At 37.6% G+C, this 21,845-nt stretch overlaps 1 protein-coding gene across 3 annotated transcripts in view; it reads right to left on the reverse strand.

Moving 5' to 3' along the window:
- Window positions 1–21,845, reverse strand: part of ETV1 (ETS variant transcription factor 1) — a 64,716-nt gene that overhangs the window by 26,015 nt on the left and 16,856 nt on the right. For all 3 annotated transcript variants that reach the window (XM_066564963.1, XM_066564888.1, XM_066565034.1), the window contains 2 exons: window positions 4,407–4,536; window positions 2,669–2,857 (listed from right to left, as the gene is read on the reverse strand). In XM_066564963.1, coding sequence (XP_066421060.1) covers window positions 2,669–2,857; window positions 4,407–4,536 — 319 coding nt within the window. The remainder of the gene's footprint in view (window positions 1–2,668; window positions 2,858–4,406; window positions 4,537–21,845) is intronic.

Consider the following 21,845-nt stretch of genomic DNA (forward strand, 5'->3'; position numbering starts at 1 on the left):
GAAAAATGGAGACCTAATCATTCCTGAGCTTCTTGTACTTCGGGTCTGAACCAGCTTCGGTTCACTCAAGCAAAAGACTTTCTTTTGGAGAAAACTGTGTGAGTGAAGTATACAATGCAGGAGTTTGATTGCACAAGCAATAAACCCTTGACTATCAACTCATAGGTAGTACATATTTCTACAACAATTTAAACTCTATTACCATCTGTCATAATACTGCTGTAACTTGTTCTGACAAATATTTACTATCATAGCATAATTATAAATACTGTGGAAACTACAGCGATAGAAACTATTACCATGCAGTAGTGGAGACAAAATGAATTTTTCCAATGCTGCTGTAAATACTATAATTTTTGCAGTAGAAAGAGTACTGTGCTGTAACATTGGGGTTTGCAATTCCACCTACACCTGCAGAAAATAAACTTAGAAACTCAAATGTATTATGAAACAGTTAGGCTGACTGGCACTGCATTCATTTCCTTTTTTTCCTTTTTTCATTAGCCAAAAAAAGAAGCAGAAATTATCATTAAGAACTGTCAAGGAGTGAATCAGAAAATTGCAACTTGAAGATAAAATAAGAAACAGGCTCACTCACAAAGCCTCAAAGGAAGTTAATAATACTTGTTGTACTGGAAGCTTTGTATGGAATCAAGCCATTTGTTTATACAAGTGGATTTGTTTCCTGTTGGTACTTGTTAGGACCACTTATCGTTCATATACTCATGCCCTGTATGAAGATGTATGGGCTGTATGTACTAGATACTAATGCTATCTTGTGCCACCAATGCATGTTCCAAAAACACTGTGCCTTGAGTTATAAATGCATATATGAACTCACATAGGCAGGTCATTTGTTTAAGTGACATTTTCTGAATACATAGTAGTATCTCACCTTGTAAATCACAAAAATTTGAATTTCAGAAAAATATGAAGTACATGTTTGCTTCATACACAAGATTCAAAATAAATAAGAAAATGGGGAAAAAATATCTCCCACTACAGTTCCACCTTTCTTTAAAAATGGAGAAAAATGAGATGATTTTTTTTTCTTCCTTGTGTCAGCTATTTTGGACTTTACTAGAACACATGATGTTCTATAACAGAAGGGAAGCATTAGTGCAAAATGCCCTAAAGAACATGGATATCAGAGACGGGGAGGGAGCAGAAATTATGTAAAGAACCTACAAAGCTTGCACAGAGCAAGGACTCCAATAGTTGTGGGTACAGAAACTATACTAGGATGTATGCAAATGTCTATAAATACTGAAGTTAGGGTTGACATACAGGTTCAGTGCTCTCTTTACAAGTAGCTTTATAACAAAATATTTTTTTTCATCTGAAAAATCTTACTACTGTTCTCTGCACATCAGCCATTTAGCTTCAGCTGATTTCAGTCTCCTGGCAGCTTGACTTTGGTGTATGTACAGGAAAACATTTATCCACCCTCCTGTAATCCAAACCACTGCCTGCCTTCACTGGGGGCCTTTGTGGCTAGACCACAGTCCACAGCTGGGGAGGAGATGGGGACTATGACAGGTGAAGGGGACAATTCATTGTTTCTTGATGGCCAGAAGGGCTTGTAGAGAACCTTGGTGGTATTTAAAGCTATCTCAGCAGAGCACAAAACAGCAATATTAACGTTAGCAACCTCCTTCAAAAGTGATCTGCACAAATCCCTGGAGATAACAGCCTTTATTAGAGCAGAAACATGCAAATCACACTCCCAACAACTGTTTTTCTATTCAGGTCTTTCTTAACTTGATAATGGTTAAGAGGTAAAACAAGTTTCTGAACATATATCTCTTTACACACCATTGGAATTTTAAATGTTTGAGAGCAATGAAAACTCAGCATACAAAAACAGGTTCATGCAATAAAGGCTAGGGTAAATAGAATTCCACAAACAAGTGCTTGGACTGAAAAAACAGGGAAATCCACTGAACATATCTGTTGCAAAACTGAGCTAAGACAGTTGTCTGGGGATTTCTAAGATATCAAAACAAAACAGGGTGACTTAAGGACAGTTTAAGCTTTAATTCTAGTCTCTAACTCTTGTGGCTTTTACTCAGACTAATGTTATTTAAGCACAGTTTATGTTGGCATCTTTTTTTGAAATGCTACATTACAGAAGGGCTTGGAAAAATGATCCACCCTCCTAAAGAATATTCTGAAGAAGGAACACTGTAACATAGCCACTTATCCCTTAGATATGTGAACTGCTTAGCGAGAGGCCAGATATTTATAATTAGGAACATGCTTGCTAGTGACTTCATCACCTTGAAGGGCTTTCTAGCCTCAAGTGAATCACAGAACTACAGAAGAGCCCAGGTTGGAAGAGACCTTGAAAGACTGTTGGGACCAACCTTTCGTGGGAAAGAGAGGCTAGATGAGATTATCCAGCATACTGTAACCACCCTCACAAGACAGAACCAACATGTAATTTAAATTCTGTCACTGCCAATATGAACTCATACACTAGTGCACCAAGCTGGGTGCCAGCCTTTCATAAGCACACACATTTCTGACACTACCAACCTTGCTGGTTTCCACCTCAATCCCCCAACCTAAAAGGGAAGAGTGGTGGGCAGAAAGCCAGTACTACCCTATATAAGAGCCACAACAGAAACACCTTCTGCATGGATCCTTCCCATGTTTTGTGTTTTACCTGTGATCCATAGGGAAGCTGTTGTCTGGAATGGACTGGGATGGAGGGAGGTGGGTAGGGAAAACGCGGTCAGGTTTAGGAGTCTGAGCGGAGTTTGGGGAGGCATGGTGCAGCGGCGACACGGGAGTGCTGGATGGCGTCGGTGGGTTGGAGGGCCTCATTCCCACTTGTGGTTTCTGATCATAGGCACTATTAGTAAAGCAAGGGAAAAGCAAGGTAGGTTATTTTTTCCAAAGAAAGAAGAAAAACCAAAACCATAGCATCTACATCCAGAAAAAAAGTCACCACAAGTGCCCCATTTAGAAGCTTTTGATAATAGTTAACTTATGAATCAGTTTGGGGCAGAAGAATTCTCAACTTTTCACTAGGAAGAGCAATGAAGAAGTCATGTTAGAGGCAAGTGATTCAGCACAGCATTTGCTTCTCTGAGACACAGAAATGTATTTTTAAAGGACTCAGTCTTACAGTCACATTCTAACAGGAGGTATACAAAATACATAAAATTAGAAGCACCTGGACTAGAGCACAAAGAGCTGACAGTGCCTGTCAAGGCTCTTTTTCTTTTGCACAAACCACAAAGTGAGACAGTAAAACAATACAGCCAGAGGGAAGTGATCTGACCCAGAAAAACAATGGTATGCTGGCTTAGCTACCCATACTAGGATGTCAGCAGCCTCTCCTGACAGGTTTTTTTACCCCTCTCTCTCTCTCAAACTGCTGGTCCTACAAATACACAGATGCTATTTTCAAGGGTGTCTCACATCAGGAAAGGACTTGAGAACACTTTGATCATCCCTGTTTCTAACCAGGAGAAATGCAGACATTAGGAATATAGTAAGCACAAGCTTGCATGCTTTTCTACATCAGGTCCCTTAGCACCCATCAAATCCATCAACGGATTCATTTGATTTTTGAAACCAAAATCATTCCTTATAACTGGCAAAATAAAAAAAGCCTTTTCCTTTTTTTACCCCATTCATATCCAAAAAGTTAAATGCTATAATGCTTTAAGTGCTAACAGTTTTCATACTACATTGATGAGAATCAAAGCTAGATGAAAGATTCTAAAATAGACTGAAATGTCAATAAGAAATCCTTCACTGCTGATACTAAAGGAAGGAGTGACATGTAAGTGCAACCAAAAGAAAGTCAATAAGGAATGAAGAGGTATCAAGCCCCTCCACCACCCACAAATAAATAAAGCTTTTATTATCTATGCCTATAAAAGAAGACAACTTGCTTTTGAATGCAACTAATGAAACACTGTTTTAAAAGGTAATCACCCAGGAATATACAGATACAACATCTGCACAATTTGTCAAATACCTAATGTGTTGCTCAGACCTGCCAATCCCTTGCCTGTTACACAGATCTCTCTTTCCTAATGCACATAATGCATTTTGAAAGTACTTTCAACACAGCTCACAGAAAACAAGATATTCCTTTCTTCTATTTCATGCTTGTACCCTGGGTTTTTAAACTCTGGCTAGCTCCCATGGAGGAGGAATAGAGGATGTGCATTTTGATGAAAAACACTGCTTTAAAATTATTATGTAAGTGTTTGACACAACTGTAAACAAATCCATCAGTGTTCATCAGCTAAATGCATTATCTCATCAGTCTCTTATCTGCTGAAGAGGTAACTTTTCTAAGACCTCTCTTATGGTTTTATTACTCTTTCGTCAGTCCTCATTTAAGCCAGCAGTTCTCACTGCAAATATGCTCCTAATTACTTTACCTGACATTGTACAGGCACTTTTCCCCATAACTGAACTTGAATGGTTGCTCTTGACTGCAAGCGGAGCCAAGTTCTGAACATGGGCTATGGGGTTCCTTCTTGATTTTCACAGGGAGACCATGAAAAGCCACTGGAAAGAGAAGGAGAATGCAATTAAAACCCAAGTACAATATCAACAATTAGCTTTCCCAAGTAAGCTCGACACTGCTAATTAAACACATGATTAATTAAACAATTCTAATAATAAAAACAATATAGGAAATAAATATTTCAAATATTTCTTTGAGTGTCAACTGAAAAATAGACACCAGAGATCCTTCACATTGGCTATTATCACTTCTATTGTTTAATAGAATGGTGGCCAGCATCCCATCTCATTAGCAGGAAAATAACAGCCCACTTATATTTGGCTTAACTACTGTAAATGTTGTCAGAGGCAAAATACTTCCCAGGCACCAAATGTTTCTAAGTAATATCAGAGGTTGCTTTTAGTTATAAATGCAATAGTAGTCCACTTCAAAGAGTATCACACAAACAACTCCAAAATAAATTTAAGATATATCAGCCTCAAGTGTATGATCAGTAATGTTTTCATCCCACAGAATGCTTGAAAATTTGCAGTGAAACCCCTTGAAACTGGATGATTATATGCATTTTTAATTATAAATAACATAATTTAAAAATCAGAATAAATGGTTTAAGTAATTTTTCTTAAAAATAAACAAGATAAAATCCTGGCCTGATGAAATTCAATAGTAGATGTGATATAGACACAAACAAAAAAAAAGTCATACTTTTTAAAAGCTAAAAAAAACCCCAGAGGGGGTGTGACAGAAATGCAGTATTAATTAGAAGCACAAGGTGGTCTGTACTAAGGGAAAGGCCAAAAGTAAAGTCAAGGTTAACCAGCAAATTAGTTTACACCAGAGAACTTTCCTTATTTCATATCCAATCTTAACCAAAATTAAAGCAGAAGAAAATTCAAAGTTCACCTGACACTGACAGACCTAAGTAAGTGGCTAGAAGGACAAAGGACTAAAAGACAGGTATGTAACAGCTTGAAAACACACCTTTCAAGTTTTAAATAAAATGAGGTTGTTAATGCATTTTTGAACTCCAAGATGCCTAGAATTCAGAGATAATTTTATCACTTTGATGTTGTCACCAAAACACCATAGTACGAACATCACATTCCAGCCTGACACAGACACTTGTATCTCCATAAAAATCCACATACATGCAGCAGTTCCTGTTAGGGAATCTCAGCAAAAAGCCAGGCTATCATTGTATACCATCAAGTAGCATCTTACCCCTTCTCTTGCACCTGAACTTGGGAAAGAAGATTTGTTAGACACATATCTTCTGATAATAATGAATCTGCATACACATGCCAGGGTTCAGTGGGGAGATAAATGAAATGCTAAGAAGTGAGCATCAGAACCACATAACTCTGGCATCTGTGAGTAAGGTCTGGATTCCAGACTTTTGCATTGGGTTTTCTCATGGTTAGGCAATGTTCAGAGAACTCTTTCACAAATAGATCCTCTCATACCCTATTACATGACAGCTTCTACTACTGCCTTTCAGTTGAGTCATCTGCAACATAACACTATTCTATTTTGACACGTATTTTCACAAAACTCACAAGAGTTAGCAGAAAACTCCTATTCAGCTATTATATTTTGTGGACAATACCAGTTATGTGGAAAGATTAGAAAGGAGAAGCAGACAATAAAACATATAGAAATGCATATGCACAGCACAACAACTTAGGAAATGGAGATGGAAAATGTGAACATCACAAGAAGAAAAGAATTCTTCCTGAATAAAACTGTTTGAACTTGCACTAAAAAAAAGCCCACATAGACTTCTTGAAAAATGATTCTCAGACTTAATAACATGGCAAAATGCAGCTCAGTCAGTTTTCCAAAGCAATCACAAAGCAGGCTGATATCCAGTAGTTTGTTTCAGGATGCTTCTAGTGAACTTTTACTGCTGACTCTCCTTTGTATGTCTGGTCAAATAATGCATGCATATACATTTAATGTATATGATGGGCCCCACAACTCTGGGATGCTGGCTCCAAAGCTAAGGTAGGCAATCACTTTAACTTGAATCAAAAAATTAAAACACAACTGCAACAAGACTCTTTTTTAAAGCCAGTATCACATATTTGCACAAAGGCCACATGCTGCTCTATATTTTTTTTTTTTTTTTTACTTTGCTACTTCCTTGGAGTTAATCTGTTATGAAAAATTACTTCCCTTATTTATTTTTAAATAACGGGAGTACAGAGACTCCCACACTACAGCCCTGTGCGGAGAACTGGCTGGGTATTTCATCACAGCGCCGAGAGCCTGAACGTCTGCTAACAGGCAGTTTTCCAGCTCACTGGCACGAGCACAAGTGAAAGCAGCACATTCATTTTGTGCAATTTGCTTTACCTTCCCACATGGAGTTGGTGCATGTAAAAGGCTGTTAAGTACTAAATTATTCCTTATCAAATCACCATCATCTGGAGTCATGATCAACACTAATTAAATTACTTTCACTGAACACGGCTCCAGCCTGCTGCCTCAACTGCGAGGTACATTTTATTTTGCTTACTGTACAGTCCTAGCAAGGTACAGGGCACACTGCTAGAAGGCATCTGTGCTGTAGTTTTAATTAAAGTTTACCTCACCTTCCTACCAGCTTTATAAGCTAGGGTAAAGTGTATCAAATCAAGTAGGTTAACACCTTCACTTCATTTAGAGAAAGCATTACAGACCAAAGTGATTTTATATTAGATCTTTATCTTAACTACAGCCAGAAAGATAATGTAACTGTAAAATTTAAAGCCTTCCTCGGGCAGTCCCCTGACACAGTCACCATGCTAAGCTTTATCTGTAACTCCACTTTTAGAGGTAGAAAGGAAAAAAGATAGGCTGATAAAAATACTTACTGCTTTTTGGGGGCCTTTCTTGAAGGCTACTTGCTCTTTCAGGACATGTCTTAAGTGTGGCTGAAGATGACAGACTTATTTTAACAATACAATTTCAAACATTCAAAACAGTTTTCATACCATCACTGAAACCCTCTGCCCGTCACTTCTGATTTTAGTGTGACACTCATTCTATAGTGCACCTATTAAAAGAGAATTTAAACATACCACTCTTTTGCTAAACTGGATTTTATATTATGTTCTCAATCTTCTTTCTTTTGAGGAGAGCAGGGTTGCTTATTTATACAATCTAATTTTAGTGCAGCATACCAGCTACCAACACATTCATATTAACAAAATGACATTTTAAACAACCATCTCCTTACCACTTCTTTCTTCCTGATGCTAAATTCATTTTACTTAACCCCAGAACAAGAGTCTCAACCCTATTAAAGTAAGGGGCTCTCTGCCTTAATAATGGTCTTATTAAACAGTGACCAAGGGCCAAGATTTCATCCCGAGTGATTACTTACAGATAACTACCTCCGAACTTGAAAGGCAAACAATCTTACAGCGTGTATTTAGATGGATGGCTTCAACACCTCATCTCAACTACCATGCAAAGTCAGGCTTATCGGTATCAGAAACAGACCCTTGCCCCACAGACCCTGTCTGGAGCATCTCCAAAGCCAACACAGAGATATAAGACAAGCATGACTGCTGCCATTTGTAGCAAACTGATGAAGGTATAATAAATTACTGTATGCATATTCTCTGTGCATAAACATGTCTATTTATATCTGCAGAGTAAAAGGGCTTGCATATTATACATAATGTGCTGCTGTACAGAACTAGATTTTATACAAAGCCATAATGATTTCCCCACAAAGTAAGCTCACATGTAACATGCAAAAACATGGGGTGGAACCTGCCATCCATCCTTCAGAAGTGCTGCTCTACTTTGCTATCTGTCAACAGCCTAATCCCTGAACATTTTGTTCATAATAACACCCAAAGAATGAAGAACCACACCTCTCAAATGAAGAACAATTTTATCAAGAACTCTGAAGTCAAAGGAGGAATTGGTTTGTCTCAGAGGAGTCTGATATGCACACTTTCTAGCCTGAGAAACAGGAAGTGTACCACCTCTGTACAAACAGAACTGAATCTACTTCTTTTGAGAAGGGCCTGACATGCATAGCATTAAGCAATGGCTTAAAATATTTTTCAATTCAAGAGATGACTATTCAAGGTGAAGAAGAAATTAGGAATATGTTATATGAAATGGCAAGTCATTTCTCCTTTGAACAAAAAGTAACATTTTAACTTTCAAACTTCAGATTCCTGCCCAGAACACATGATAATATCTTGTTTCTGAGAAAGAATGGTTTTAAACATACTTTAAAAAGCCACGAAATATAACTGGTAATTCAGTGATGTTGGCTAATGGCAGGCAATGCTTACACTACTGACCAAAGAGACAAAGATGTCCTATCCACACTTGTGGGTCAAGAACATTTACTATATGGTATAAAATCAATTGACAGCAGTTGATTTTGTACCACACTTGCTCCTGATAGTGAACTCTGATGTCACCTAATTAATACTATATTCACATGTATTATGTTTGAGGACTTTGAGTACCTGAAGAGAAAAGAAAGTAACAGTAAGTCATGGCCTAAACACGCTGTTTCTGAGTTGTTTTTCAAATTTATGCTCTCAAATCATTCTCTAAACACAATTCTGTAAATAAACTCACTAATTTTTATCATCAATTAAGGCAAAATGGTTAATATGCAATGTAAGTTTTGAGAGATTTCTTGAACATACTTGAATATAGGAGACTTGACTCAACAGCAAGATGAAAAGACAGAAGACATAAAAATACTTAAGTTGATACCACTACAACTCCAGGTACTAGACTGACTGAGGTGAACCAAGATAATACTTGGTAAAATTTCAAATGCAAGAAGGAAAGGCCCCTGTACTGATAAAGGCAACAGTGTCACACTCTAAATCTATCTCTCGATACATACAGCAATGCAGCAGGCACTTCAGATACATCAGAGTCTCTCCAAGATTCTTTTCCAGTACATTTACTTCTGCCAAGCCCTCCCCTTCCCCCAACACACAAAAATCCATTACTAAAGGGTCTAATCTCAGCTATCAGCACAGAGTGCCTTTTATGGAGCCATTAAACCATTTCTCTTGTTTACAGTGCCTGAAGAAAGATGTGAATTATGTCTGTGACAAAACAGGCGATAACATTTCTAAACTGCTATCAAAATGCAAACTGAAATACACTTAAGGACAGGGACCCTAATTCATGTTTTTGCCATTTTCCTCGCTCACTATAACTTAACAGCACTCACCTGATGATTCAAACAAATTATTTATGCTATAAGTACAACAGGTAGGCATTAGTAAAAAAAAAAATCTGCTTTTAAACAGTTTATTGAACAGTTCATCAAAGAGCATAAAATGCTAGTTATGTCTTAGGTGATAGCAGTGACTTAGCTGCTCTTATCAGAAAACATTTTTAAAAAATCCAAGCACAACACTGTGTGTTCACAAGTCCTAAAAATGCCTTATTTTTGTTACAGTCACCTTAACATTGGAATCATACATTCAGTATAGGTATTTGCTTACCTTAAGAATGAGCTATGAAACTATATACTTTCTCTTCTTTCTAGGTGGGAATGCCAGGCTTTAGATATATTTTCCAAAGAGGTTTCAAAAGTGTGCATTCAACTCATGAAACAACAGCCTTCTGCATTTTGGAAGGCATGTATTGATTATTTATTTCTAGATGATTATGATTTGAGCTTTAGAGCTTTGCAGACAGCTGCACTCTGAATTTCAACAATAAGAATCAGATTAAAGACATCAGGATGCCAAAGCAGCGTGCTCTTTCAATTTCATTGTACTATATATTTTGATGAGAAGTTTTACTGGTAACTTTGAGATGCTCAGGAGTCATCAGAAGCAGGCACTCGACATAGCTGACCATTCATTCATACTCCAGAGGTTATTGTGCTGCAGCTGGATGAGGTATGCAGCCTCGTATACTAACAGAACCTGAAATAAAAATATCATGTAGGAGAGGTGACACATGAAGAGAGCTGGGACAGTAAAGGCTGGTAATCAAGAACTGCCATCTAAACTGTTCCCAAAGATTTTGAATAAAAAGCCTATAAATACCTACAATTGCTACAGCTGAAGACAGAAGTGACTGCAAGCATGGACGACTGAGGCAAGATCTGCAGTTGTTTTCACGCTAGGTAATCTCTTGCAAAAAAACGTTTTGTTTCTGACCACTGCAAGAGCTGCAGAAATGAGCAAGACTTGAAGGCTGTGGACTGATTTAAAAGTGGCTGAAGAGATTACATCTACACAGACTCCACCAGGTTCTTCAACCATTTATCTATCAAAGTCACCTCTATCAGATCTTAGCTGAGCTCCAGTCAACTGGATTTCATTTAGGTCCTGCTCTCTGCCAGATATTGGAAGAAGTTGGTGACAAATTGGATATCTGACACACAGATATGCATCATCACTGTGGTTTCAGAGACTATCCTGGCAGTTTATAGAAAAGCTGAACATAGACAAGAGACCTGAACTTTCACTACCTTACAAATTTCACTACCTTCCTTTCCTGCTAGCAAGGGAAGGGAGGGTGGGGATGGGAGGAATCTATGCATTCTTGTCAAGTATCTTTTTGAAGAAATACATGATCTTGATATTATTCTCCATTTTACAGTTGCATCTAGAAAACTAGAACGCCTTCAAGATCTAGAATTTAGACCTAAAGAGAGCTGGGCTCCATCTAGACTCACCAAGTAGTGATCGCTCACCTGAAACAGTCTGCATGTGTGTTTGGGTATTGCTGTGTGCACACAGAGTCAAATGAAAGTAAGCATACTGAATATGCAAGCATGCCTCTGCAATGATACGTTACATATGGCCAAAATATGTGTAATACTGTAATAAAGAGCAGAAGGATTTTTTCCTCTTCAAATGGATATGTATAACTGGGGAGAAAATGGGTAAGCAGCATGCAGAAGAAAGTAGCAACTTGTAAATGTGTGAAAAAGCATTCAATAAAAAGCTAGTTCTTTCTTATGTAGTAACCTAACTCTAAGTCCAAAAAAGAAAATCTCTGGACAGCCCTTAACACAGAGAATGCTCTGCCACCCCTTGTCTCAGTGCTCTTTCCCAGAAAGTGGGACTTCATCACTGGGCAGCACTTGGCAAAGCCGTTATATATGATTCCATCAATTCAGTCTTCGCCTTGGCTTCAGATCAGATCCTTCCAGCTCCTACCAGCTCAAAAGATAGAAACAGCATGGGACCTCATTTTTTGGAAGCTAGTTCTGAACGATGAGCCCAAGCACCAGCTTTCAAAGCCAACTGGCAAGAATAGAATACGTGGGCAAGATGGATCTATTTGAGAACCTTGTTTAACAAAAAGAAAATACCAGCTTTGAAGTAATCTGTCACCTTTACTGGAAAATATGCAACTACAAATGCACTTTAATAACAGTTAGAACTCATGCTGCAAAATGAAACAAATTGCTTATTTTCTCTTCCAAACTAAAGCCTACAATATTGTACATGTCAATTAATGGTCTACTTGAATTGCATGAATGCTACGCAATAGTATAGCCTTTACAATCCTTAGGGGGTGGGAAAGGATGTGGGGGGAAGGTAAAGAATAAAAGACAGCCCAAAATTGTGGGATTTTTTCCTCAAAGCCTACATGGAATGTTCTCAGATGACATGGTATGAGAATAGAAAAAAAAATATTTTGAATTTGACTTAGGAAAAAGTAGCAAGTAGGTGAAAACAAACTGCAGCAAAAGCTGGAATTTATTTTTGTTTACAAACAAGGAGTTGCAAGATGGAAAATAACAGCCCATTTTCCTACAATTGATATTGGAAAATTCTGGACATTAAGATCTACAGTAATGGATCCATCTTAGCCAGCACTGTTTGCTAAAATAACTTGCTCTTGCTTTGGAGTCAGGGTTTTTTATTTCCTAATTTTTTAAGCAAAAAGCATTACAGATTAATGACTAAAAGACAAAAAGAATGCATCGATGAAACTCAATTCTAAATTAATTGAATCACCTGTTCATCTCTAGATTATGTTAATTCTCTATATTCAACATAGTTTTCCCTATCCTGACTATGATCTGGATTTAACATGAAGTCTTTGAGATTAGCACCTGAGGCCAAAAATAGTGTTGAAATAGAAAACAGAGAAGAATTCGCTGCAACTGTAGGGCACCAAGTCTGCATCAGTATCCATCAGGCAGATTTATACAAGGGCATTTATACCCAGGGAAAAGGTGACCAACGAAACATCACGAAAATGTAGGCATATGCCATTTCCCTGCAGGACATCTTATTTGACAATTAAACATTATGGTCCTGCCCCTGTTCAGCAAAGAAATTCTTCTAGGACCTTCTTCACAAAGGAAAGTAAGTGTCATTCTTTAACTGGAATTTTCTACAGCTTGTGTGCTAAGACACTAAAAAATTCTGCCAGTGTAGCTATTTCTGGGCAGCTAACCCAAGACCCTCTTGCCATGACAGATGTAGCCTCCCCTGAGAGGTGGAGGGGTTCCCAGTTAGTGTGGGAGAGGAAGCACAATATTAGAGGTTGTACGCATTCTGCTTAATAATTGGTTCACTTCTATAAATCCTCACTTTTAGTGCAAGATATCCCTGATTTGCTTATCTGTGGAGATGCAATTTCTGAAATGCTCATTAGTTACTGAGGGTACACCTGCAGCCTTCTGACACTGGAAGTCCTGAAGGCACCACTGAGATAATTCATATATTTGTAGCCACTTCACTTCTCATTTCAAAGGACCATGTCAGTCAAAAATTTCATAGTCTATTCACTGAGTATATTCAGTATAACAGCAAGTAAAAAGCCCACCCAAAAGGGTAAGCCACTGGGCTGGGGAGTAGGGGGAGTAAGTTTCAGAAAATATCAATAAAAGATAACCTACTCGCTAAAATGCAAATGTAGAGCAATTCCAAGGCAAACTTTTCTAGAGGCTTCTAGTAAATACCTAGGTAAGGCACTAATAGGTCCTTTGTCACAAACTGACAATGTATTTGGGCAGCTGCTACCTGGCTGAACTGCCATACAGTATTAGAAAACTGTCTCTACTCTTCTACCCTCAAGCATGGAACATTTTGGCACAATTGTGGTTAGTTGATCCCTCTTTGCCTCTATCCCCAAAAGATTTTCACTTTCCCATTAAGAATTGTCTGGAAAGTATTTTCAGGCAGCAGGAGCTGCAGTTACCAACACAGTTTCTCAACCTCCAAAAGAAGCAATCCCACAGAAATGCTGTCACAGGCACTGTTTTATTCCGATTTATGTCCCCTTCCTGCAGTGCTCTCCTTCCTTTCCAGACAATTTACCTGTCCAGCTGTAGGAGACTCACAGCTGCAGGCAGTCGAGTGGAAAGTGCTGCCAGAGGGTCTCTGCCTCCTAGCAAGTACCTCCAGGGTAAGAGTGAACCTGCTGACAAATACCGGGGGCACTGGATTACTGGGAAGAATACAAGGAAATTTGCAGAACATTGGTGGGAGGGAGAAGGGAAGGATTAAGCTAGGAGGAGTGAACTGGCTCACTTTGATGTCTGAGGAGAGCAGGTGAGGCAGGACTAAGAGCTCTCCCTGCCCCCAAAATAAACAGAGGCTTAGGGCTCTCTGGAGGAGGAAGCGGTAACCTAATAAAATTAAACCAGCTGGGTTCTGTAGCAATTGAACTAAAACACGTGGATAGCTGAAGATGATTATAGGGAGGGAAAAAAAATTCCGAAGACTTTTTAATCCCTCTACATTGCATCTGCTACCTCCACAGAGAAACAGGGCTGCTCTTCACCTGCATTTGCTTTGTTAAAATCCAGGGAGGAGATCAGGGCATTTTTTCCTACCGTTACTGATAATGTATCTGGCTTCAAAGGCTCCCAGGCAGGGTGCAAAAAGAGGCAATCCACCTTTAGAGCTTCTGCTAAAGAGGAAGTTCTTAATGTAAAATCAAGCCTGGGAGAAAACTTAAATTGTATTCCTACCTGGGAATTATCAATAAAGTTAAATGCAAAGAGAAGAGCTGGCCACTATATCAGGGTCTGTGTGCTTTTCTGAGGACAGGATCTCCATTTGCAGCAATTTTCAAAATTTAATTTAAATTGTGGGAGGTAATGGCTAAGCATTGCGTAGTTTCCATTACTAAAATATCCAATAATATACCAGCATTTTACACATACACACACATGCACATTTTCCACTTCAGGTAACTATGCAGTTTGACATTTCAGGTCTGGATTTAAATAGTTTTATAGAAACAAAATTATGAAGAAAACTCTGGAAACTATAACAAGCATTTTTACCAAACATAACAATAAACTCTAAAATGAAAAATTTTGTATTTTCTATTTATTGCTTTAAAGGTATCATCACCTTGATATTTAGGAAAGATGCCCACAGCAGAAAACAAACGGAACTGATTCTGCCTCATTTCGCCTCTTACGGAAAAGTTTCAAGTTACATCAATATAATTATTATCTTTGTTGTTCTTTTCTGATGTATTCATGCAAAGAGCTAACAGCCATCTATAAATGAGAGGGCCACCAATCTTGTTCTTGCAGCTGGACAAAATGTGAAAGAAGCTGGATTTAATAGCTGGTTCTGCCATAATCCAAACAACCAGTGTCAGAAGGTTGATTCTAGTTTGAAGTAGCTCAGCCTCAGGAGCCTACCCTTAGAGACCCATAACCAACGTGTCAGTTTGTGTCCCTATAAAAACAGGAATATCCTCATAATACAAGAGCATCCTAATAAAAGATTATCCTCAAGGATAATCATGCCTGTCAGATAGCTACTCAAGTATATGCAAAAGTAAGAGAAAACAATAAATAATGAAATGGACTCCACACTGAGTGCTCTCTAGCATGAATTAAAGGACTAATTTAAAAGATTATTTACAATTTGTTTTTATTTTAGCGGCTCTCAATGTTAGGCACTAACACTGAACAAAACTGTGTTTTGAGATTATTTTTAATTCAATTTTGCCTTTAACAATAAGTATATATTCATAAAACAACACTAAGTCAGGGTAGCTAATGGGATGTTTGTTTACTTCATGTGGAGAAAGGGACTGTCACCACTCTAAATACATGTGTCCTCCATGCTTCAATGTTCAATTTTCACAAATGTTCACCAGTAATAACTCTAACAAGATCACTTTTACAAATCATTCAAGCAAGGCTGAAATCGAATTCTCTACTTCACTACTGCAAAACCTGCAGTCTCCAGTGGAAAAGGTGCGGGCCACTGAAATAAGTCAACAGTAAAATTCAGCTCACAATTTTTATCACTGATTCAACAGGGAAACAAAGCAGCCATTGTCAGAAGTGGTTACGTCTGGGAACATAAAGTCAAGACTATATTTAAGTAGGCCGATTTTCAAAGACTCTTAGCAAAGTGCTCTTTCTGGAGCCAGTGGAAGTGTGACCACCTGCAACCAGGTGCTCATGCTCAGCACAGATATTTAAGGCTTCTGCTGCTACTTAAAGCATTCCTAATGTATGTGAGACTCGCTGAACATACATTACTAATACACTTGCTGATGCTTTCTGAAGCCAAGCATTCCTAAAGTTTTATGATTATTTTATAAGTACATACAATCAGTTAGACTGACAATTACATGATGTATTTCCTGTATGCATGTATACATATACATATATTCACACACACACACTGACTATATAGACTTGTATTAATCCAGCTCCCAAATTCTAATGCAAAATGCTTGAAACTTTTTGTCTTTACAGAATACTGACACTTTAAAAAGTCCTTGCTGTCTCCATTTCTCGTATTGCTTTGGCCATGTGAAATTTTTTTAACAGATTGTTAGTAAGGAAATATTGCATTCAGTTACAGCATGAAGACAGAGTATTAAAAAAGAATTAAACTGTTTACCTTTTCTAGGTATACATTATAAGCAGAAAGGAAACAACCTTTGAGCAAAGAGGATCAAATTAGCAAGACTGGGAATTGTTTTTGCACATGTAATTTTTCAAATGTCCTTGATGACGACTCATAATATATAAATTCAAAGACAAAAACCTGGCCAGTCAGTAACCTTCCTATTCGGTGACTGCAGGACTCGGCAGTAAATGTCATTGCTAGAAAATATTTCACTACATTAACTTACTGGCAACCACATTTGCTGAATAAGTTCATAAACAGCCACAGGAAAAAAGACAACCAGAAATAAAGCTGCTAATGATTCACTCTTTTCTAACATGCATAATCCTCAGCTTATAGAAGAAATAGATATGTAAGAATTAAGATATCCTTTACCAAGACAGTTCACTTCTCCATTCACCCCATCAAGGTCATACTAGAATCCAGGAACTGGTAAGAGTAATGTATTGAAGACAAAGAGAATGAAGAATAAGTGAAAGGAAAAGAAAAGAGTCCTTCTCAGGGAAAAGACAAGCACATGCCTTGATAAAATAATCAGTTTTCCATTTACAAGTTTAAACTAGGTTTAGACCATTCCTAAAGAAAAAACACTGATGACTTCTAAATTTCAAAAGAATTAATAAATATAATCATTTTTGCATATTTATCAGCTTATAAATGGCTTCACTGTAACTACTTCCTAGTACTGAAATGCACCAAAACAAAAGGACTTAGAACCTGAAACAAGGGCTATTTTTCCTGTAAGCTTACAGAGGGCTAACTCTGTCCTACATGACACAAATGTGTGTTAAGCATGTCAGTGCTTAACTGACATCTCGAGGAGTTTCACTCTCTCCTCTTTTTTTTAACTGGTATATCCCCTGAAAACTTCACAGCACTCTGTAGGAGAGCCTGATTTCTATCTCCAGTTGCTGAGGCAGCAAGCAGAAATAAAAAGATAAAAAAATTATACAGACTGCAAACACATTTTATGTAAAGAAACATATGTGATATATAGAAGTGGATGAACTCAGCTTGCAGACTGCCTCCTTATTTTAGACCATTCCAGAGCTTATAGATTTTCAAATCAGTATTTACACTGCTCTTGAAATACAAAACTCATTTTGCAAAAACACTGCATGGAAAGGAGCTTTAGGAGAATAAGGGTTTTGTATCAAAGTAGAATCACAAAGACCCTTCAGTCTGCCTTGCTTGGTTTCAGTGTGAAAATACAGCTAAAAGAAGTTTATGCACATTTTAATACAACTGGAAGTGAAAAAATATTCTAATACATACACATACTCCTGATGAAATTAACAACTATCTGGTTTGTAACAGAAACAATGGCAGTGTTAAGAAAATACTGCCGTGACCACAAGTTACAATGTGAGGATCACTTGTATTTCCACAGATGAGACCTCCACAGAAGAAAGGAGGGGAGGCTCCCTCAGAGAGGAAATAGAAGGTTTTTTCAAATCTGAGAATTCAACATTTTGAATAAAATATGTTTAATGTTTTTGTTTTCATGTAAACAGCCGTTAGGAAGTGACCTGACAGCCTTAAGAAATTACCATTTGAAAGGAAAAAGGTCTACATGCTTCATCTTTGATCTAGGAGACAGATTTATCACAGGACAGGATGACTGAAGTTTATTCATTAGCTGATAACCTTCACATGCAACCCAAGCCTTTTATCTGCAATAAAGCAGCAAACAAGGACAGGGCTCTAAGGAAAGGAAACTAACTCAGCTCGGATGAGCAGGGACATGGCAGTGGAAGGGCAGTGGGCAGACAGGGGCACAAAACCCCGCAGGAAGAGCCCTGTCCAGCTGCCTGGGCTCCCCCATGCCCCACACTGCTGGAGACCATCAGCTTCAGATTGGTCCTGAGCAGTTAAACCGGTCTGCATGAGGTGTCTGCTGTCTCTGTGGATGCCCAGAGGTAGCTTTCCATTAGCAATAAAATTCACATCACAGCCTGCTGGGCACTCTGAAAGAAAGCTTCCGCTTTAGAAGTTTTAAAAATCAAAAGCTATGTTCTTGATGGGGGTCTTCTAATTTGTTTCACAGGGCTACTACCACCACAAGTATTTACATAACCTGTGAGACATTACCAGTACTGCAATCCCAGAGAATCTCAAATCTTTGCACCTTCAAAGCTGGAAATTTAGTATAAAAATACAAGCAGATAAGCAAATAAACAGAAATTGCTTATTAAAATCAAAGCAAGCCCACAAATTCTCTACTATTAAGATCACAAATTAAAGGCATTACGGTCCACACTCTCCTTCATGGTAAAACTTTTTCAATAATCAAATCTTGCAATTATGGTCACAACTATATGGCAGATATTTAAATATTTCCAAAAGCCTTCTAGAGGAAAAAGAAGAAAACCAAAACCCTTATTAGCACAGGCTAATGCCCATCAATGAGCTACAAAATGAGTTTTCTGAAAGACACCAAATCCTAATTTCTTTTGAATGTGAATTAAGAAAAAAAAATAGGAAAAGAAAAAGAAAGTTAACAGGTGGTAACAGTTTCAGTCCAGCTTTAAACAAAGGAAACAAGTGCTCAGGGATACAATGAAAGAAGCAAGGCTATCTAAGGCAACTAGGAAGGGAGATAAGGTGGTCAGCATCGACTCCTCAGTCTGACCTCTCCAGCTCTTACAACAGCAATTGCACTGGACTGTCTTTGTAAAATGCTTTTGAGATCTCCAGATAAGTGATCATTAAGAAAGCTGTGTATCTCACAGCAGAGTGATCCATGCATTTCTGTACCTACTTCAAACCAGAAACAAAGATGTTAAGCAACATGCCCAAGGTCATGCAAAGCTAAAGGCAGGAACAAACCGCAGAGCCTCGACTCTCACAGCCCTTAAGAAAGAATCCATCACAGTCGGGCATGGACTAAAAGAAGTAAGCAAATGTCTCTCTATTTGACAACATCTGACCTATGGAAGGAAGTAGTTTCAAGACAAGTGGCAAGAAACAAAACACAGCTGCAGCAAAAGCCCTACCAGGGAATAGCTCAGCACCAGGAATAAGTAGCACCACCTTGCAGGATATTTGTCACACTGCCTGCTGTAGCACCACACTTGCAGAGCTACACTCAAAGAAAAGGTTATTCCAGACACACAGACTCTAAATAAAGGCATAATAAAATAAAATAAAATAAATCTCAAAAAAGAAACTCTGAAAAGATGCTGGTGTGTGCAACTTGCCACAACCAAAACGCTACCAACTGTAATTTCTAGAACATTGTGCACTACCAAGACATGACTACCAGCTGCCTATGAAGTGAATCATCACATTAAAAAATGACATTTTTTCTAGTCCACAAAAATCTCTTCTAGAAGCTGCAAAATTAAACTATTCTGCATGAAAACCAAAACTAATTCCAGTAAATATACCTCATTTTGACTTCAGTAGACCTTTCACTGTATTCTGTACACTGTATTCTATTCAATACACCTAGTATTCTGGTGTTTTCTGCTTTTATTGTGTGGGGTTTCTTCTCCAAAATATGTCAAAAGAAGGGAAAATTAACCTCTGTCAATTTCTCACCAGCTCTTGCCATACTAAAGCAAGCAGAAAATGCTCTTCTAATTCTGAAATTCACTTTTGAAATTTAAATCACAAAAAGAAACAGAAAGAAAATAAAACAAAAGAAGCATTTTTAATATGGTAATGTAAAAAATAATTCCTTTGTATGCTGCAAATATATAAATAAGTATTAAAGCTATTCCTCATTTAAACTGCATTTGGAATATCCTACACCATTAGTTAAAATGACAGAAGAATACAGCTACCTGAAGCCTATGTAAAGAATCTCTCTTTAACAGGCTTTTAAAGATGGAAGCAGAGCATCTAAAAAGCACATCCCTGAATAATTTAAGATTCCTGGCATCTACATTGAAAGCGCCCCTTTACTAAACCTGGAGGAACAAAAAAAGAGGTTAGAGAAAGAATAAAGGTCATAAAAGATCAGTGACAAAATCACTGCTAAAAAAAGTACTTTTTCCTATCTTAAAATTTAATCAGACGTGGAGAAGCATGGATTTTTACAGCCAGCCCTTCCCATTTACTGTCAACAGATGTGGTCTAACACTAACATTTACCCCTTGGCAGTGGTAAGGTAAGGCTGTGATGATCTCGGAAACAATACAGGAACAAAATAAACAAGAAGGAAGAAAACTGATCAAGAAGGTGAAGCACAAGACAAATCCTCATTAACTGAAACTCCATAGCAAATAAAAGCCAAAATCTAGAATTTATCATTAATTTTAAATACATAACTAACGCTTCAGGGCAAAAGAAAAAAAAAGAAAACTCTGAAAAAGTAGATCCATGCAAATACATATTACTAAAACAAAATAAACCATTAAGACACCAGGCAATCAAGTTTGGTGCCGAGTAATCCCCATTCATAACCAACTGTACCAAGGTCGCGTTACAATTCAGTGTTTTGTTGACAATACCAAGTTTTCTTTGCCAACTACATCTTTTAAACATCAGCAAATCCTACCTACTTCCTCTTGTGTCTGTCACAGAAACCATCCAAACAATGGGAGCAAGTAATCTTCACCTCAACAGCTATTGACTTCGAGCAAACTCAACACTTTATTCATTTTTGCTCCTGGAGTGGCAAGTCCTTGCTGTTCTACGGTATCTGAAAACCTTGCCACTGATTACAACCAGTTCAGGATCTGGCTCCTCCTCAGTATATGAAAATGGACTTGAAACAATAGGAGACCTTATCTGAGGAAGTTAACACAGGTCACCCTTCTCCAAATGTGAATACTGACTCTACATGGAGGGAAAACCAGCTTAATTAGGTTTTATGAATTGGATAAGAATTAGGAAAAAGTGTCACATGAAGTATGTTGATTAAAAAGCACACCAAAACATTCACATTTTTAGAGCAAACAGATTTTTACATCTTTGCTTTACACAACTTTTCATGTTATTGTTAAAGAATAGTCATTAGGAAGTTACTTGAATGTTCAGCAAACAAGTGATCCGCATTATAGAAGCAGATTCAGAAAGAGACAAAACCAACCTGCCTAAAACAGAATTTTTGGGAAAAAGCCTGTAGAAGATTCCTCACTCTTTCTCTGTGGAACTTTTATTTCTTGTGAGAATGAAATTGAAAAACTAAGAAAATGACATATTTAATATGCAATTCAATATTTTTCCAGTATAATTTCAAACAAAAAAAACCTTTTTTATACACATTGTTGCCTCTTAGAACTCAAGAATTTCAGTGCTCAAAGTAGAAAGGTACAAGAAACCAAACTGCATTTTGTTTTTCAAATTTCAGCCAAACAAGCTAGTTGTTATCTACTCTAAATTCCACTCACTCTAAATAAAATTACAAAAAGGTTCTTTGTGATAGATATGCCAAGTTAAAAATATTTAATAAAAGAGTAAGAGAAGATGGGACTATGATGACAAAAATTAAGGTTTGAAAGTGCAGTAAATAAGAATTACTAAGATTCTTATGGTAGGAAGGGCCTCTTTCC

The sequence above is a fragment of the Molothrus aeneus genome, chromosome 1 (assembly GCF_037042795.1).
Source record: "Molothrus aeneus isolate 106 chromosome 1, BPBGC_Maene_1.0, whole genome shotgun sequence".
NCBI lineage: Eukaryota > Metazoa > Chordata > Aves > Passeriformes > Icteridae > Molothrus > Molothrus aeneus.